We start from the raw sequence: 13,743 nt of genomic DNA on the forward strand, positions 1-13,743 counted from the left end.
GGGTGTTTTCTGCAATATTCTTATTATCCTTATACTGGTGCCAAGTCAGAGAGGCCTCTCTTGCCCTTTTCCCCCGTGTCCTCAGGCCTCCCAGGGCGCTCTTTGACTCAACAGTCTACATCCTTTGTTGTGTTTTGGAGAATGTGTGGGTGGGGGGGTGGTCAGAGTTCAAGGTAGCTGTTCTCTTTCCCCGTAAACTCCTAGTCCCTGTTTGGGGAAGGTGGCTGGAAACAGGTTTTTGCTGACTCTCTGGCTCAGATCTTCTGGCCAGGAGAAGCAAGACCCACGAGAGCGTTCTTTTTCTTGACACACACTAGTCACTGGCCAGAGGTCTTGGTTAAATCCCAAATAGTTTTATTTGGATTATGTAAAAGCCTATCAAATTTATTTAAGTGTGAAACATGGGAACAACAGACTTCCACTGAGCGATATGAAAATGTTACAGGTTCAGTACTTCCAAAGGAAGAAACCTCCAAACCCAAAAAAGAATAAATATGAATTTGTATTTTTGAAGAATGTGAAACAATGGTGTTTGCTTAATTGCTCATTTTGTATAAACTTAATATTGTACTTTAAAATATCTGCTAAGAAGTGAAAATTTAACTTTTTGGAATTGAAAAAGCAATATTAAATACTAATGAAATCCTAATTAAATGCTTATTTAAATCTGGTAGTATCTGTGGCATTTCTTCCCAACCCTACCCATGGTTGACAATTTTCAACCACTTCACCCCTCCCCAGCCATCAGAGTTTTAGAGAGGGGACAGAAAGGAAAGGTCGGTCACCAGGAGAGTCTGCAGGTTTCCTTTTAATCAAGGCTCTGCTAAAAGTGTTTTGTGGGGCTAGGAGCCCCCAAAGCATGAAATGGACATGTAACACGACCTGGATCCCCCAAAGCAGGCCAAACCACTCTGGCGAGCACTGCTGGTCTGCCCAAATCTGGGTAATCAGACTGGGTATTCGTTGGCTACATTTCAGAGCTCAGCACTGCCTTCAGCCAGGATGAAGTGGGAGTGAACCCAGCTGCTAGCAGAGCTGCCACCCCGGCTGAGAGCCAAGTACCAGCCACTGCCAGTGAAGACTGGCCCCTTTATTGAAAGGGAGTTGTTCACAGTCCAGCTACCAGCCCTGGGGAGGGAGAGAAGTCAGGGCGCCCGGCTCGGGGATGGTCAGGGCTCCGTAGCTCCATCGCCGGCATCCTTTGGAAAGCCACCTCTGGCGGAGACAGCTGTCTGGGAGGGTGCTCCAGGTTTGGCTGAGACGTTCTGATTGGAACAGAAGAAAGAAAAAAAGGCTGGGAGGAAAGGCCTTGGATTAGGCCCTGCAAGAGATGGCCACTTGGCATCTGGATAGCACTTAACTTTTTCAAAGCCTCTCGCCCAACTGAAAGGCAGTGGGGGATAAAGCGGTGGGGACACTCTTCCACCCTCCAGGGGAAGCCAGAACTTAGAAAGTGCGGCCAGTGGGCAGTCCCCACCTCCCAGGCCCAGCCCGGGGTGGGCACTGACCCCGCCACCAGCCGGCTCCGGGCGCCGGCGGCCCAGCTGCCGCAGCATCTCCTCGCAGGCGGCGATGGTGTCCAGGAGCTGCCGCTGCCGCTGCTCCACCGCATCCAGCAGCTGCTGGGCGCGCTCATCCCGGGGCGGCTGCGGGGGTGGCCTCCCGCCGAGCCCCAGCCCCGCCTTCCCACGGTCCACGCCGGCAGCCTCCCTGCCCGGGAGAGAGCGAGACAGACGGTCAGGGCCGGCGCTTGCGCGGGGTCAGAGCCCCTTTCCCCCCGCCCCAACGGGCCCCCTCTCACCCCCGTGACCAGTCTGAGCCCGGGCCCCATTCCATCTCCGCCTGCGCGGCCCGACCACCGCCCCCCTTTCGGCCGCCCCCCCTCCCCAGCCCTGCGCTAAGGCTCCGCAAAGCTGCGCCCCGCCCCGTCCCCACCGGTCTCCTTCAATCCTCCTGGGGGTCGCGGTCCCTTTAAGTTGCCCAGCACGGTGGTGGGGCGGAGCCTCCCAGACCGGAAGATGACTGGGCGCGTCACTTCCTCCCGGAAGCAGGCCTGGGCGGATGTCTCCGGCGCGTCCGTGCACGGGGCTGAGGGCCGCGGTGGCTGCCAGCATAGGGTTGAGCGAGGGGCCGGGGGGCTCCGCCCGGAGCGGGCGCCTTCTCCGTCCGCCGAGCCCCGCTCCGGCGGCGCCGGGGGCCCGGCTGTTCCGGCTCCCGGGGAGCGGGGCCGTGCGGGCCGCAAACCCGGAGCGCGCCGGCTGGACCGAGGCGCTGCGGGCCGCCGTGGCCGAGCTGCGCGCCGGCGCCGTGGTGGCCGTCCCCACCGATACGCTGTACGGCCTGGCCTGCTCGGCGAGCTGCTCGGAGGCACTGGGCGTCGTGTACCGCGTCAAGGGCCGCAGCGAGACCAAGCCGCTGGCCGTGTGCCTGGGCCGCGTGGCCGACGTCTACAGGTGAGGACGCCCCGACCCGGCCCTGTTGGGGGCGGCACCGCGGGAGGGGTTTCCGGTGACAGGCTTGGGAGACTGAGGCGCGGAGAGCGGGAGGGGCTTGTCCAGGCTCACCCGGGAATCCGGAACTGGAAACGTGTATGGAGCGCTTAGCGTCTGCCAGGCCTTGAACGAGATCGGGGGCGCAGCGATGAACGAGGCAGGCGGGGTCCCTATTCTTCTGGCGTTTTTGTGATAATGGGTGTGGGGGGGACGCCCACGGTTTAAGGAAAAAGAGGGGGAGCACGGTAGCTTAAGTTAGTAGGGAGTGCTTTGAAGAAAGTAAAACGTGGAGCGTGAAAGCGGTGCAGCTGTTGTAGCCTGCGGGTCCAAGCCTGGGGCGGTCCTCTGGAGCCCTGCTTTCTGCTCAAGCTCTTGGGGGTGAACAGGGAAGACAGGCGGATCCCATTGTAGACCCTCGGGTCACCTTTCCTAGATCTGCCTAGAGTCTGGAATAGGACCAGCAGTGCCTTTCATTTGGTTGGATTTGTGTCCCCTCTGTTTCCCAGGTACTGCCGTGTGAGAGTACCTGAGGGGCTCCTGAACGACCTGCTGCCAGGACCAGTGACCCTGGTGATGGAACGCTCGGAGGAGCTCAACAAGGACCTGAACCCCTTCACTCCTGTGAGTCAGATTTTCTCTTGTGTCCCCAGACTTCCGCCCTTTGGCTTCCGCTAGGATCCAGGCCAGAGCCATCTCCCACCTCTTCAACCTTTCTGAGGATCCTCTTTCTCTTTGCCTCATAGCTTGTAGGCATCCGGATTCCTGACCACGCCTTCATGCAGGACTTGGCCCAGGTGTTTGGGGGACCGCTTGCTCTCACCAGCGCCAACCTCAGCTCCCAGACCAGCTCTCTGAATGTTGAGGTGAGTTACCCAGTCCTCCCCCTGGAAATGTCACCAGGCCACAGTTTCCTCTGAACCAGAGGGGCTGATGGTTCACTGGAATTGCCTGGCAGGGGAGCTGCCCTTTTGGTCTGATGGTGGGAAGTCTGCCTAGGTGGCCGGGGTGGGGGAATACAGAATGATCTCGGAAAAGGTTTATTTTAAAGTTTGAAAGGCGAGGGGGAGAATTGGTGTTGTTTTCCTACTGTCTTTTTAACAGTAAGAGACATCATAAGTACATATTTTTCTCATTCTGTCGGGATAGCAGTCGTTGGAGAATACAGATGGGTGATAAGTCTTCACAACTTGCTGTAAAGAAAGTTAAGACTCTGAAAAGTTAAATCACTTATCCCAGGGACTCCTGGTCCTGTTCTCTTACCTCTGTCACAAGCCAGGTCAAAGAAGGGATCACCCACGGGAATTCCCTGGCCATCCAGTGGTTAGGATTCCGCGCTTTCATTGCCGAGGGCCCAGGTTCAATCCCTAGTCGGGGAACTAAGATCCTGGAAGCCGCGCAGTGTGGCCAAAAAAAAAAAGACAGCAAGGATCGTCCTAATCCTGTCTTGGCGGAGTAGCTTAGAATGAATGAGGACGCAAAGAAGTTTGACTGAGCATATTTCTTTTCTCCTACTGGTCTTAAATGCAGAACATAGCAAAGTGATTTTACTTTCATAGTAAAGTGTTTCCATGCCCAGACATAGAGAGTGGGTTCAGGGGCTTTGGAAAGTGAGAGCCCAGCACCCCTTCTTATTCTCAGGCTTAACTTGATCCTGGTGGCTATATCCTAGGCATTGGTGATGGGGATTCTTACCTTTTCGGCAAGCAGCGTACCTATCCAGCACAGTAACTGGTATTTATGATCCCCCATCCCAAATTCCCAGGCCTAACTGCCACTGCAGTGCCTTCATGCGGGGTGAGGGTGGAGAGTGGTGCTCTGGCTCAGTTAACAATTCAGTCCACAGTTCTGAAGGGGAACTCCTTTCCATAGCCCAAGGATTGAGTGCCAATGGCGTGCAGTTGCAGAGTCCCCCCCATTTCTCCTGCCCTGATCCAGAGTTTAAATGAGGTTCCTTACCCTGCTTAGAGGAAGATGCCTGCTGTTTTAGAGCTGTGTGATCTCTGTCTTAGGTGCCCTGTGTGCGGTATGACATCATTGCAGATGCCAGAGGTGGTGTCCATGCTCTTCCTCTCCCTCTTCTCAGGAATTTCAGGACCTCTGGCCTCGCTTGTCCTTGGTCATTGATGGGGGACCAATTGGGGATGACCAGAGCCCTGAGTGTCGACTAGGCTCAACTGTGGTTGACTTGTCTGTGCCTGGAGAGTTTGGCATCATTCGTCCGGGTTGGTGAGTCTCTTTGCTGTGGCACAGGGATAGGATTTGAGGGAGGTTGGGAGATGCAAACAAAAAAAGGTTGTCACTCCTGTCTTGCCCTGAGGGGAGCGGGCAGGTTTGGAGATGTGGTGGGTGGAGTGGAACTCAGTTTGCTAGTGTTTGCTGGCTTTTTCAGGATTCAAAAGGATTCATCAAGGGTTTGATGAACAGAGCATAGTATGATCGAAGAGTTTAGAGGTCCCTGATCTCCAGAATCTGGTGGGCTCAGGGCTTTGAGAAGTCAGACTCTAACTGTCCTCCATTTCCTCCCCAGTGCCCTAGAAAGTACTTCGGCCATCCTCCAGAAGTATGGGCTGCTCCCCTTGCGTGGATCCTGCTTGTGAAACTCTGGAGAAGGGAGGGCGCAAGGACTGGTGCTGGACACTATGTGTCCGACTGCTGGTGGCTGGCAAGGCCTCATTGGCAGAGGCCGCTGGGGCTACAGTGTTACTAGTCTGACCTTTTAAGGCAAAGTTTCTTTCTGAACACTACAGACCAGGCCTCAGAAGCTGCTGGTTAAGCCTCACACCTGGTTGGGGAGGTTATATTTATTTATAATTTCATATATGAGCCAAAAGCTGAATAGAGGTTTTAAGAGTATTCCGAGGATGGCCTTGTTCTGATAAGTTTTTTCGATCTTTGAAAAATAAATAACAGATTTGGAATCTAGTGAGAGCTTCTCTGGTGGGTAGTGGCACTTAAGGTCCAAATCAACTAACACATTGGTTGGTGCTTTTCAAAAGTCTCAAGTGACCAAGTGCATGAGTTTTATGCTTCTGAAGCTGGAACCAGTTTAGGACAAAAATAAAAACTGTAGAGCCATCGACCAAACACTGCTTCCTCTGAACCAGGGGCTGGTTCTTTGCTGTAATTGCCCGGCGGAGAGTCACCATTTTGGTCTAATGGTGGGAGGTAAGCTCAGCTGGCACAGGGGGTGGGGGGTGGGGTCCAAATGAAGGAACATTGGAAAACAAATCGCTACTGTCCTGTCCAGCCACTTTTTTCTTATTTATTCGTAATATAAATTATAGTGAATTATACCTACAACACCTTTATTTAAATGCAGTGTCTACTCAGCAGCCTTTATCTTTATTCATGTGTATACAAGTGTTAAAAACATACTTACTATTGGGCATTTGAACTTTGTTTTTTCTTTAATAGAACAAATGCTGTTAAACATCTTTGTGAATGTTTTATTTTCCTTCTTTTGAATTATTTCCTTGGGGTAGGATTACTGGGTCCAAGTGTGTGGCCATTATCTTGGCTCTTGATAGAGGTTAGCCTTCAAAAGAACTGAATCAAGTTGCACTGCCATCAGCAGTGTGTGAGAATTACTGCCCCTGCCCCCCCCCCCCCCCGCTTCTGGCCATACTTTTACTATTTTTAAAAATATGCATATGTGAACTGAAGCCTCAGTGTCACTCCCTTGTAAATTATTCCAGGTCATCATCTAGCCCTTTTTACCTGTCCCTGCCTGCCTTGGTTTCCCCAACTGAGTCACAGCAAGGGGACCAGGCCTGCCCCATCCGTTGGTGGGATTTAGTACCTGTTAACCTAACTGGAGCTGGGAGTCCTTGTGACCAGTAGGGCTCACTTCCTCCCCTCTCCCCTCACACCCCAGTTCTCAGAACTAGGATTCAGTCTGAGCCCATAAACTTCTCAATACGGTCGTTTCCAATGCACATATTTTCAAGTAGATCCTAAGAATTTTTCCAAGAGGGTGTCCCAGGGCCTGCTTTGAGGGTCCCTGCAATTAGCATATTCGTTTATTTGTAAATAAGCACTGGATTGTTAAATATTCCCTCTAGAAATCTTGTTGAAACTAATTTCTTAAGCAAACTCGACTTCGTTGTGCTAACCCTGTAGCCAGCCCATCCCATATGTCAATTTGTCACAGAATCTGAGGAGTTAAGAGTTTGTGGTCCTGAAGGGATCAAAAGGAAAGCTGATTTGAGAATAGGAACAACACGTCATTTTTAATACAAATCACAGTCGCACTGAAAATGGCTCCAGTGAGTGGGCCTCATTCAGTTCAGGCAGCTAAAGGGAGGGGGGTGTCCTAGTCCTCCCCCTGGAGCTAAATGTTTACCTAGGAAAACGGAGGCTCTGGAGCGCAGAGGTATTTTCTTCGAGGAAAAAGAACTGAACTCCCAGCACTGGGCAAAACAGCAAAAAGGAAAAACTTGTAGCTGTGCTTAGGCACTAGCTACAAGGCCACACCAAATGAGGAAAGCTGGCTCCTGTAAGCTTCGGAAGACAGGAGCCATCCCTGGTCGAGTTTTCCCCCAGCACCTGGCACGCGGTAAGGTGCTCGTGGAGTATGTGTTGAATGAATGTGTGAGTGCTCAGGATTATCTCCTGATAATTGGGTTCGGGAATCTACTGGGAAGAGCTTAAACTGAGAGTGTTCCCTTTTAGAAAGTCTTAAATGTGGTTCCCTAACTTGGGGAAGACAGATGACGTGGGAGGGAGGCCTGGAGAGGACGCAGGTTGGCAGAGAGCAGGGTGCATGCTAGCCCAGAGCCCTGACACCCTTCTAAGACCAGTGACTTGGCGACTCCAGAACACCAACCAGCTGAGCTCCAGGCTAGACGGGATTGTCTTAAAGTGTTCTCACTGAGGATGTGGGGCTGCCTTGGGCTAAGCCCAGCCACCGGCCAGCCCCTGGGGCTCCCTCTCTGGAACACCACCTAGTTTCCTGTCCCTGCAGGGCACTCTGGCACCCACCTGCCTCAGAAGCACTCAGCCGCTGACTCGGGAGCGAGTGCCGAGCCCCACGTGGTGACGTCTTCCAGTGAGGCTGGGACGGCAGCACCTCCCGCCCCTGCCTGCAGGCCCCTCACATCAGCCACTGCTCCTTCTCTTTGATGAAGTGCTCTGCCCAGCGGCGCGTCAGCTCTAGGTACAGGCTGGGCTGATGAGGCAGGTAGTCCAAATACAGCCGAGTCGGTGTCTTCTTGGGAATGGCCTTCTCAATCTGGGTGCCCTCGTGCCACTCGTTGAAGGAGGTGATGGAGACGATCTCGGGCCTCACGGTCAGGGCTGCCTGCAGGGCCGTCTCATAGTACTTGCCGTTGACCCTGTTCCGCGTACTGTGGTTGTTCCAGGGCCGGATGCTGGTGTCAATGTAGCCAGGCCCCACGCTGGGAATGAACATGAGGTTGTTGGCATCGCAGAAGTTCTTCACAGCTTTCCAGTTCTGATGGGAGGAGCCGAAGGAGAAACCATTGGAGGCAAAGTAGGTGTACATGCCATCAAATCCGGCGGCCAGGATGTCATGGGTGTGGCCCTCCTCCACCAGCAGCGCTATGAAGACCCCATCGTAGGGGGTGTTGCGGATTGAGTGGGGCCCGTTCGGTGTCAGGAGGTGGGCCCAGGCCTCAGGGGATGTCAGGTAGGAGTCATAGATATAAAAGAGTGGGAGGCTCTTACCCATGCTGTTCTTATAGCGGTAAAATGCACCATGAGAGCCATACCTGAGGAGCAGGAGGAAGAAGAGGCTGAGCCGGCAGCCTAAGAGAAAAGAAGCCAGCGCAGCCGGAGGGCTGGCCATGAGTGAGATCTTTCCTGATGTCCAAGCACGATTTTGAGTCCACTTGGACTCCACAGTTGGACTCATCATGCCTCTAAGCAAGAACCCAGTTCCCTCCCACCCTCCCCCGAGCCTTGTCATTCCTCTATTTAAGCCTCACTTCCCTGCCCCAGGCCGAGCCACCACCATCTCCTATCTGGACTGTACCGACAGCCACCTAACTGGTCTCCAGGCTCCCACTTCCACCTCCCTATAACCCAGTCTCTTTTTAAAGCGTAAATCAGATCTGACTGCTCCTTACCGGAGACCAGCAAGGCCCCACCTACTTGATCTGACCCTGCCCACCGCCATTCCTGCTATTACCCCATCTATCGCTTCACTCCGGCTACACTGGCTGCCGTCAAGCTTGTCCCATCGGACGGCCTTTGGATCTGACAGCCCTCTGCCTGGAGTTTTCTGCCTGCCCCAGATCTCTGCAGAGCTGACTCTTCCTTTAGGTGCTGGCTTACATGTCACCTCAGAGAAGCTCACTGGACCACCCATTCTAAAGTTGTTTCTTGGACACACTCTTAACACCTGCTTTATTCTGTTATTACTTCTTCATAGTATAGATCGCCATTTGATTTGTCATCTATAACCACTATCTGCTCACTGCACACCCGCCCGAGGATGTAAACTTTGGTAGCCCTACCCACTGCTGTACAACTGGGACTTAGGACAGTGCCTCAACACCTGAAGGCACTCAATAAATATTTTTTGAATGAATGATATATGCAAGCCATTTGCAAGCCACTTTCCACATATATTAGCTCATGTTAACTCTCACAAGACTCAAAGGTTAAGAGGACTGCCTCTGATCACAGAATGGAGGCCGCAGAACCAGAATTCAAACCCAGGTTGCTGTCTCCAAGCCCAGTACTCTTTTACTCTTTTTAGATGCTGGGGACACGGGCATTGTGCCCTTTTGTCTCTTGACCTGCGCCTCCAAGCCTTCTAGCCCTACCCCCATTTAGATCCCCACCAAAATCCAGGTCCCAGAGCAGCCTTACGTGTCAATGATATACTTGATGTTGTCATGCACAGTGATGTCATCTCGGCCCTTGTAGGGTTGGATGTGGAAGGCCACCTGCCACAAACAGGAGATATTGGTCAGGTGAGTATCTGTCCAGAGGCCACAACCTATAAGGCTCGTGCTTCAAGTATGGGTTGGAGAAGAGGCTGAGTTCAGGAGAGACCTGGCAGTCATGGGCACAGTGTAAATAAAAGCAACCACTGCCCTCAGGGCCCGAAAAACGGGGGTGAGTTTTCCCACCTCCCACAGCAGGGCCTCTGGGAATCATTCTAATGGGCTGTTGCAGGCTGGCCAATAGGTTTCGACTTACGTGCCAGCTCCCAGTGGTTGGCACTAGCTGCCTGAAACTATGGGAAGACGTGTCCATAGGAAGACGTGCCGTGATCTGTTTCATGTGCCAGTGATGGGCTCAGGACCAGGAGTGGGGCTCGTTTCCATCGTTTTTCTTCTTTTGCCACACACAGGTAAGGGCAGTGACTGACTTGATAGGTACACGTGGGGAAAGTAACTGGCCAGCTCCATCCTTCCTCTTGAAAGAGAGCCTGCCTGATGAGAGCACGTGTTGTGCTTTACTCCTTGAGGCCCAGCACTGCCTCCCACTAGGGAGTTGAGGCTGGAGTTCAGTCTGTGGGCCTATTTGGCCCTTGTCTGCCCTCTCTCCAGGATCAGGGTCTCCAACCTAACCTCTATCACCGTGATATTAATTTAGTCTCCCGTTTATCCTATATTTTTCCCAAAACTTTTTTTCAGAACTCAAAAAATAAGAGTGACATAGGCACCTAGAGAAATGGTACAGATGAACCGGTTTGCAGGGCAGAAATAGAGACACAGATGTAGAGAACAAACGTATGGACACCAAGGGGGGAAAGTGGCGGGGTGGTGGTGGTGGGATGAATTGGGAGATTGGGATTGACATATATACAGTAATATGTATCAAATAGATAACTGGGCTTCCCTGGTGGCACAGTGGTTGAGAGTCCGCCTGCCGATGCAGGGGACACGGGTTCGTGCCCCGGTCCGGGAAGATCCCCACATGCCGTGGAGCGGCTGGGCCCGTGAGCCATGGCCGCTGAGCCTGCGCGTCTGGAGCCTGTGCTCCGCAACGGGAGAGGCCACAACAGTGAGAGGCCCGCGTACCACAAAAAAAAAAAAAAAAAAAAAAAGATAACTAAGAAGAACCTGCTCTATAAAAAATAAATAAAATAAAATTCAAAAAAAAAGTGACATAGGCATTATTTATTAGACCCCTACCCACAACACCACACTTGCTACGTATTTGCATACCTGGGCTAACGCCAAGAACTTTGGTAGAGGCACTATCCCTGTGGGTGGAGGAGGGGACATCTCCAGAATCGGCCAGAGAGCATTTGACATCTTCTTGGAGACTCACCTGGATGTTGTGCTGATGGGCAGCGTCCAGAATGGCGGGCACCAGGTCATCTGAGGGTTCCCCATTATCATCAGCCATGCCAGGTGGGTACCAGGACAGGACCAGGACGCCTGAGACACAACACGGAGGCTACTTCAGAGACACACAGTACCCCACAACAGAGAATTCCTTCCTCACAAACCATCTCCAACTGCAGAATGGTTTCTGAATGAAACCTTGAGGGAGACTCCTGCCAGGTTCTCTTCTTGCAGATCAGATCCCTGAGCTGTGAGTCCTGGAGCTGTCCACGCCTGCGGTGCTGAAGCTCAGTGACTGCAGGAACCCTAACGTGTCAGGCCTGGAAGGAGCCGGGAGCCTCGGCAGCCTCTGGCCTGCATTAGCAAGTAGTTAAACAAAGGGAAACGGGTGGACAATGACACACCCACCTGGAAGGCACAGTCCTGTCTCTGGGGGAGAGGAGCACCTCTGAGGTCCCTCAGGGAGAGGAGCCCTGAGCAGAGGTCATTTTACCCTTCCCGTGGGAAATAACATTTGTCTCAACTGTCTGCCCCTCTAGATGGTAGAATCTTGAGGGATGGCCTCTGTGCTATTTATCTGTGAATACTTCCCACCACTGTCTCTGGCATTCGATTTTCCCACCACACATTAACCATTTCCAGAGAAATTGAAATGTACTGTAAAATCCAGCAGAATTCAGTGACAAAATCTGAAATAAGTCAGCCTCCCCACCCCAGCCTGCCTACAGGGGGGCTTCTTTTCAAGCAGAGTACGTGAAAAGCTCCCAGGCCCCTTACAGCAAATAGAGCAGGGTCCATCATACAACGTGGGCAAACTTTCCTTTCTGCAACCAGCAAACTCAGGTAAGGCTGCTGCCCTACCCTGTGCCTAGTGTGAAAGCAGAGGCCATCCCAGGCACTACTGCTCTGAACCCCAGACTCCTGCGGGGCCAGGGCACCCAGGCCTCACTTAACCCAAACCGAGAAGCCCAATAGACTGCCCTCCTCTCCTCGCTCTCCCTACCTGGGACAGCCCTGGTGCAAACGCCTTCCACCGGCCCTCCCAGCAGCTCTGCTCTAGGAAAGGGCCCTGGAATGGTAGGGGGTCAGAAGGCAGAGGTGGAGGAGTCTGAAAACTAGGAGATGGGGGCGGGGTCTCCTGGTGAGCATGGGATGAGAGTTCTAGAAGAGAAGAGGTAGAAGCCAGGCTGAGTGGGACCAAAGGCCCCGTGATAGGAGCAGTGGAAGTTGGGGTCTCCTGGTGAGCATGGGATGAGAGTTCTAGAAGAGAAGAGGTAGAAGCCAGGCTGAGTGGGACCAAAGGCCCCGTGATAGGAGCAGTGGAAGTTGGGGTGTGGGAACGAAGAAAGGCGAGGCTGGGGACCCAGCGACGGGGGAGGGGGAGCTCACCAATGGCGGCTTCCTTCAGCTGGGTCATGTGCTCCCGCAGCACGTCGGGGTCCCGGGAGCTGTAGGGCCCCAGCTCCGGGTAGAAGCTGGAGCCCAAGTCTTCGGGGGGGCTGTGGCGGCCGCGGGGGTAGCTGGCCGAGATCTTGGGGTCCCAGTGCGGCACCATGACGTGGTCCCAGTGAATGTAGTGGCCCTCGCGCCGCGGGCTCCCGTACCACGAGTAGTAGAAGGCGTGCAGGTCCGAGTAGACGCGCAGACTCTGCCCGGGGGCGGGCTCGGCCTCCGCTGGGGCCGGCCCCGGGGAGCTGCCCGGACCCGCGGTGCGGGGCGGAGGCGGCGGCGGCGGCGGCGCGGCGGGGGCGGCCGGGGCTCGGGCGGCCGGCGCGGGGCCCCCCTCGGGGCGTCGCTCAAAGGGCGCCAGCTCCAGGCCGGGGCCCAGCGCCGGGAGTCCGTCCGGAGCCTTGAGCGTGCGCAGGCCCATGAGAGTGCCGAAAGCGAAGAGCAGCACCAAGAACAGCGCGATGCAGGCGCGGCGCCGCCGCCGGGCCATGGCGGCCCCCGCGCTCTCCGCGTCCCGCCCGGCTACCTCCCGGCGCGCCGCGCCATGGCTGCCCGCCCGGCTCCCGCGCGTCGCGCAGCCCGCGCGCGTCCCAGGGAGACGGCGACTCCGAGCGCCGAGCGCGGCGTGGGCGGCTCCCTGCCTCTCCCCCGCAGTGCGGGCGGGCCCGGCACACAGAGAGTGCAGGCGGCGCAGACCAACTGGTCGCGAGCCGCGGGGGGAGTGGACGGGGAGAGCTACGAGATCCCGGGCCAAAGGAGCAGGGGCCAAAGTCAAGGCGCGTGGCTCGCGGAGGATCTGTCGCCTTTCAGCCTGGGGCAGCGGCGAAGGAGCCCGCTGGGGGAAAGGGAATGCCCTCCTCCCGCAACCCAGGAGGAGGTCCGGGCGGTGGCGCTGGAGGGCGTGGGAGCATAGGGCAGGGTGGGGAAGAAAGCAATGTCTGTGGCTGTCCCTGTCTCCAACGACCTCCTTCCCCGCTAGGAGTCAGACACTACAGACACTGGCTAGAGTGGGAGGATGAGGGAGACCGTGACTTGCGCAAGGTCACATGGACTGGGCCTAAGTCCAAGGATCAGGACTGTCTCCTCGCCAGAGCTCTTGTCACTGTCCAGCCTGCCTGCTCTCGGGCCAGTTGTCCCAAGCTCTCTGTCCTTGGACAACCTCCTATAGTCAGTGAGGACTAAATAAGATGGCTACCATGAAGCAGTTTTTACAGGGCCTAACAAAATTAGCACTCAACACTTGCTCGAAGTTCCTTCTGGACTCTGAGCTCCAGAGAGCCGGCGCTGGGTCACCTTTACCTTTTTAGATTCCAAGGGCTTGGAAAACAGGATGTGACACTCAGTGCCCAGGGTTGCTTGTGGAGTGAATAACAGACTCTGATGTGATATTCTAGAGACAATGTTAAGTTTTTCACTCAACACTGATTAAGTTCCTACTCTGCGTTACTCATTATTTGACTCATTAAGAAAAAGTTTTGTTTATCGTCTGCCTCCTTCTCTGGTCCATGAAGACAACAATTCTGTTTCATCAGCCACTA

General features: G+C 54.5%; 3 protein-coding genes across 14 annotated transcripts; 1 reads left to right on the plus strand and 2 right to left on the minus strand.

Moving 5' to 3' along the window:
- Positions 1–331: 331 nt before the first annotated feature.
- Positions 332–2,168, minus strand: C2H1orf122 (chromosome 2 C1orf122 homolog). Of its 3 annotated transcripts, none has more exons than XM_060140508.1 (3): positions 2,013–2,168; positions 1,509–1,710; positions 332–1,265 (listed from the first exon to the last, which is right to left on the minus strand). In XM_060140508.1, exons 2-3 carry the CDS (start codon positions 1,554–1,556, stop codon positions 1,170–1,172), a joined length of 144 nt encoding a protein of 47 aa, XP_059996491.1. In that variant the 5' UTR covers positions 1,557–1,710; positions 2,013–2,168; the 3' UTR covers positions 332–1,169. The 3 variants fall into 3 exon arrangements, with proteins under 3 accessions (XP_059996491.1, XP_059996488.1, XP_059996490.1); XM_060140505.1 differs by having other exon boundaries at positions 1,936–2,093; XM_060140507.1 differs by lacking the exon at positions 2,013–2,168 and adding an exon at positions 1,802–1,851.
- On the plus strand, positions 2,038–9,042 carry YRDC (yrdC N6-threonylcarbamoyltransferase domain containing). 7 transcript variants are annotated; one of them, XR_009538987.1, is made up of 6 exons: positions 2,039–2,453; positions 2,999–3,113; positions 3,236–3,355; positions 4,576–4,718; positions 5,020–7,647; positions 7,853–9,042. XR_009538987.1 is itself a non-coding variant. In XM_060140503.1 (5 exons), the coding sequence occupies exons 1-5, from the start codon at positions 2,062–2,064 to the stop codon at positions 5,087–5,089; spliced, it is 840 nt and encodes a 279-aa protein (XP_059996486.1). In that variant the 5' UTR covers positions 2,039–2,061; the 3' UTR covers positions 5,090–9,042. The 7 variants fall into 7 exon arrangements, 2 of the variants coding, with proteins under 2 accessions (XP_059996486.1, XP_059996487.1); XR_009538988.1 differs by lacking the exon at positions 5,020–7,647 and having other exon boundaries at positions 7,853–7,983; positions 8,195–9,042; XR_009538989.1 differs by lacking the exon at positions 5,020–7,647 and having other exon boundaries at positions 7,853–7,983; positions 8,884–9,042.
- Positions 5,881–12,748, minus strand: MANEAL (mannosidase endo-alpha like). 4 transcript variants are annotated; one of them, XM_060140500.1, is made up of 5 exons: positions 12,146–12,748; positions 10,740–10,849; positions 9,327–9,403; positions 8,178–8,221; positions 7,730–7,944 (listed from the first exon to the last, which is right to left on the minus strand). In XM_060140500.1, exons 1-5 carry the CDS (start codon positions 12,693–12,695, stop codon positions 7,868–7,870), a joined length of 858 nt encoding a protein of 285 aa, XP_059996483.1. In that variant the 5' UTR covers positions 12,696–12,748; the 3' UTR covers positions 7,730–7,867. The 4 variants fall into 4 exon arrangements, with proteins under 4 accessions (XP_059996482.1, XP_059996485.1, XP_059996483.1 ...); XM_060140499.1 differs by having other exon boundaries at positions 5,881–8,221; XM_060140501.1 differs by lacking the exon at positions 8,178–8,221 and having other exon boundaries at positions 7,791–7,944.
- Between the last annotated feature and the right edge of the window lie 995 nt (positions 12,749–13,743).

The sequence above is a fragment of the Lagenorhynchus albirostris genome, chromosome 2 (genome assembly GCF_949774975.1).
Source record: "Lagenorhynchus albirostris chromosome 2, mLagAlb1.1, whole genome shotgun sequence".
NCBI classification, from domain to species: domain Eukaryota; kingdom Metazoa; phylum Chordata; class Mammalia; order Artiodactyla; family Delphinidae; genus Lagenorhynchus; species Lagenorhynchus albirostris.

What these genes read in the sequence shown, in the direction of transcription:
- C2H1orf122 (XM_060140507.1), bottom strand. Translation starts at nt 1,836, where the DNA reads ATGGAATGGGGCCCGGGCTCAGACTGGTCACGGGG. An exon ending in GGCTCAGACTGGTCACGGGG is followed by an intron (nt 1,711 to 1,801) that starts GTGAGAGGGGGC and finishes TCTCCCGGGCAG; the next exon opens with GGAGGCTGCCGGCGTGGACC. An exon ending in CGGAGCCGGCTGGTGGCGGG is followed by an intron (nt 1,266 to 1,508) that starts GTCAGTGCCCAC and finishes TGTTCCAATCAG; the next exon opens with AACGTCTCAGCCAAACCTGG.
- YRDC (XM_060140503.1), top strand. Translation starts at nt 2,062, where the DNA reads ATGTCTCCGGCGCGTCCGTGCACGGGGCTGAGGGCCGCGGTGGCTGCC. An exon ending in ACCTGAACCCCTTCACTCCT is followed by an intron (nt 3,114 to 3,235) that starts GTGAGTCAGATT and finishes TTTGCCTCATAG; the next exon opens with CTTGTAGGCATCCGGATTCC. An exon ending in CCAGCTCTCTGAATGTTGAG is followed by an intron (nt 3,356 to 4,575) that starts GTGAGTTACCCA and finishes CCCTCTTCTCAG; the next exon opens with GAATTTCAGGACCTCTGGCC.
- MANEAL (XM_060140499.1), bottom strand. Translation starts at nt 12,695, where the DNA reads ATGGCCCGGCGGCGGCGCCGCGCCTGCATCGCGCTGTTCTTGGTGCTG. An exon ending in GCTGAAGGAAGCCGCCATTG is followed by an intron (nt 10,850 to 12,145) that starts GTGAGCTCCCCC and finishes GTTGTGTCTCAG; the next exon opens with GCGTCCTGGTCCTGTCCTGG. An exon ending in ATCAAGTATATCATTGACAC is followed by an intron (nt 8,222 to 9,326) that starts GTAAGGCTGCTC and finishes CCTGCTCCTCAG; the next exon opens with GTATGGCTCTCATGGTGCAT.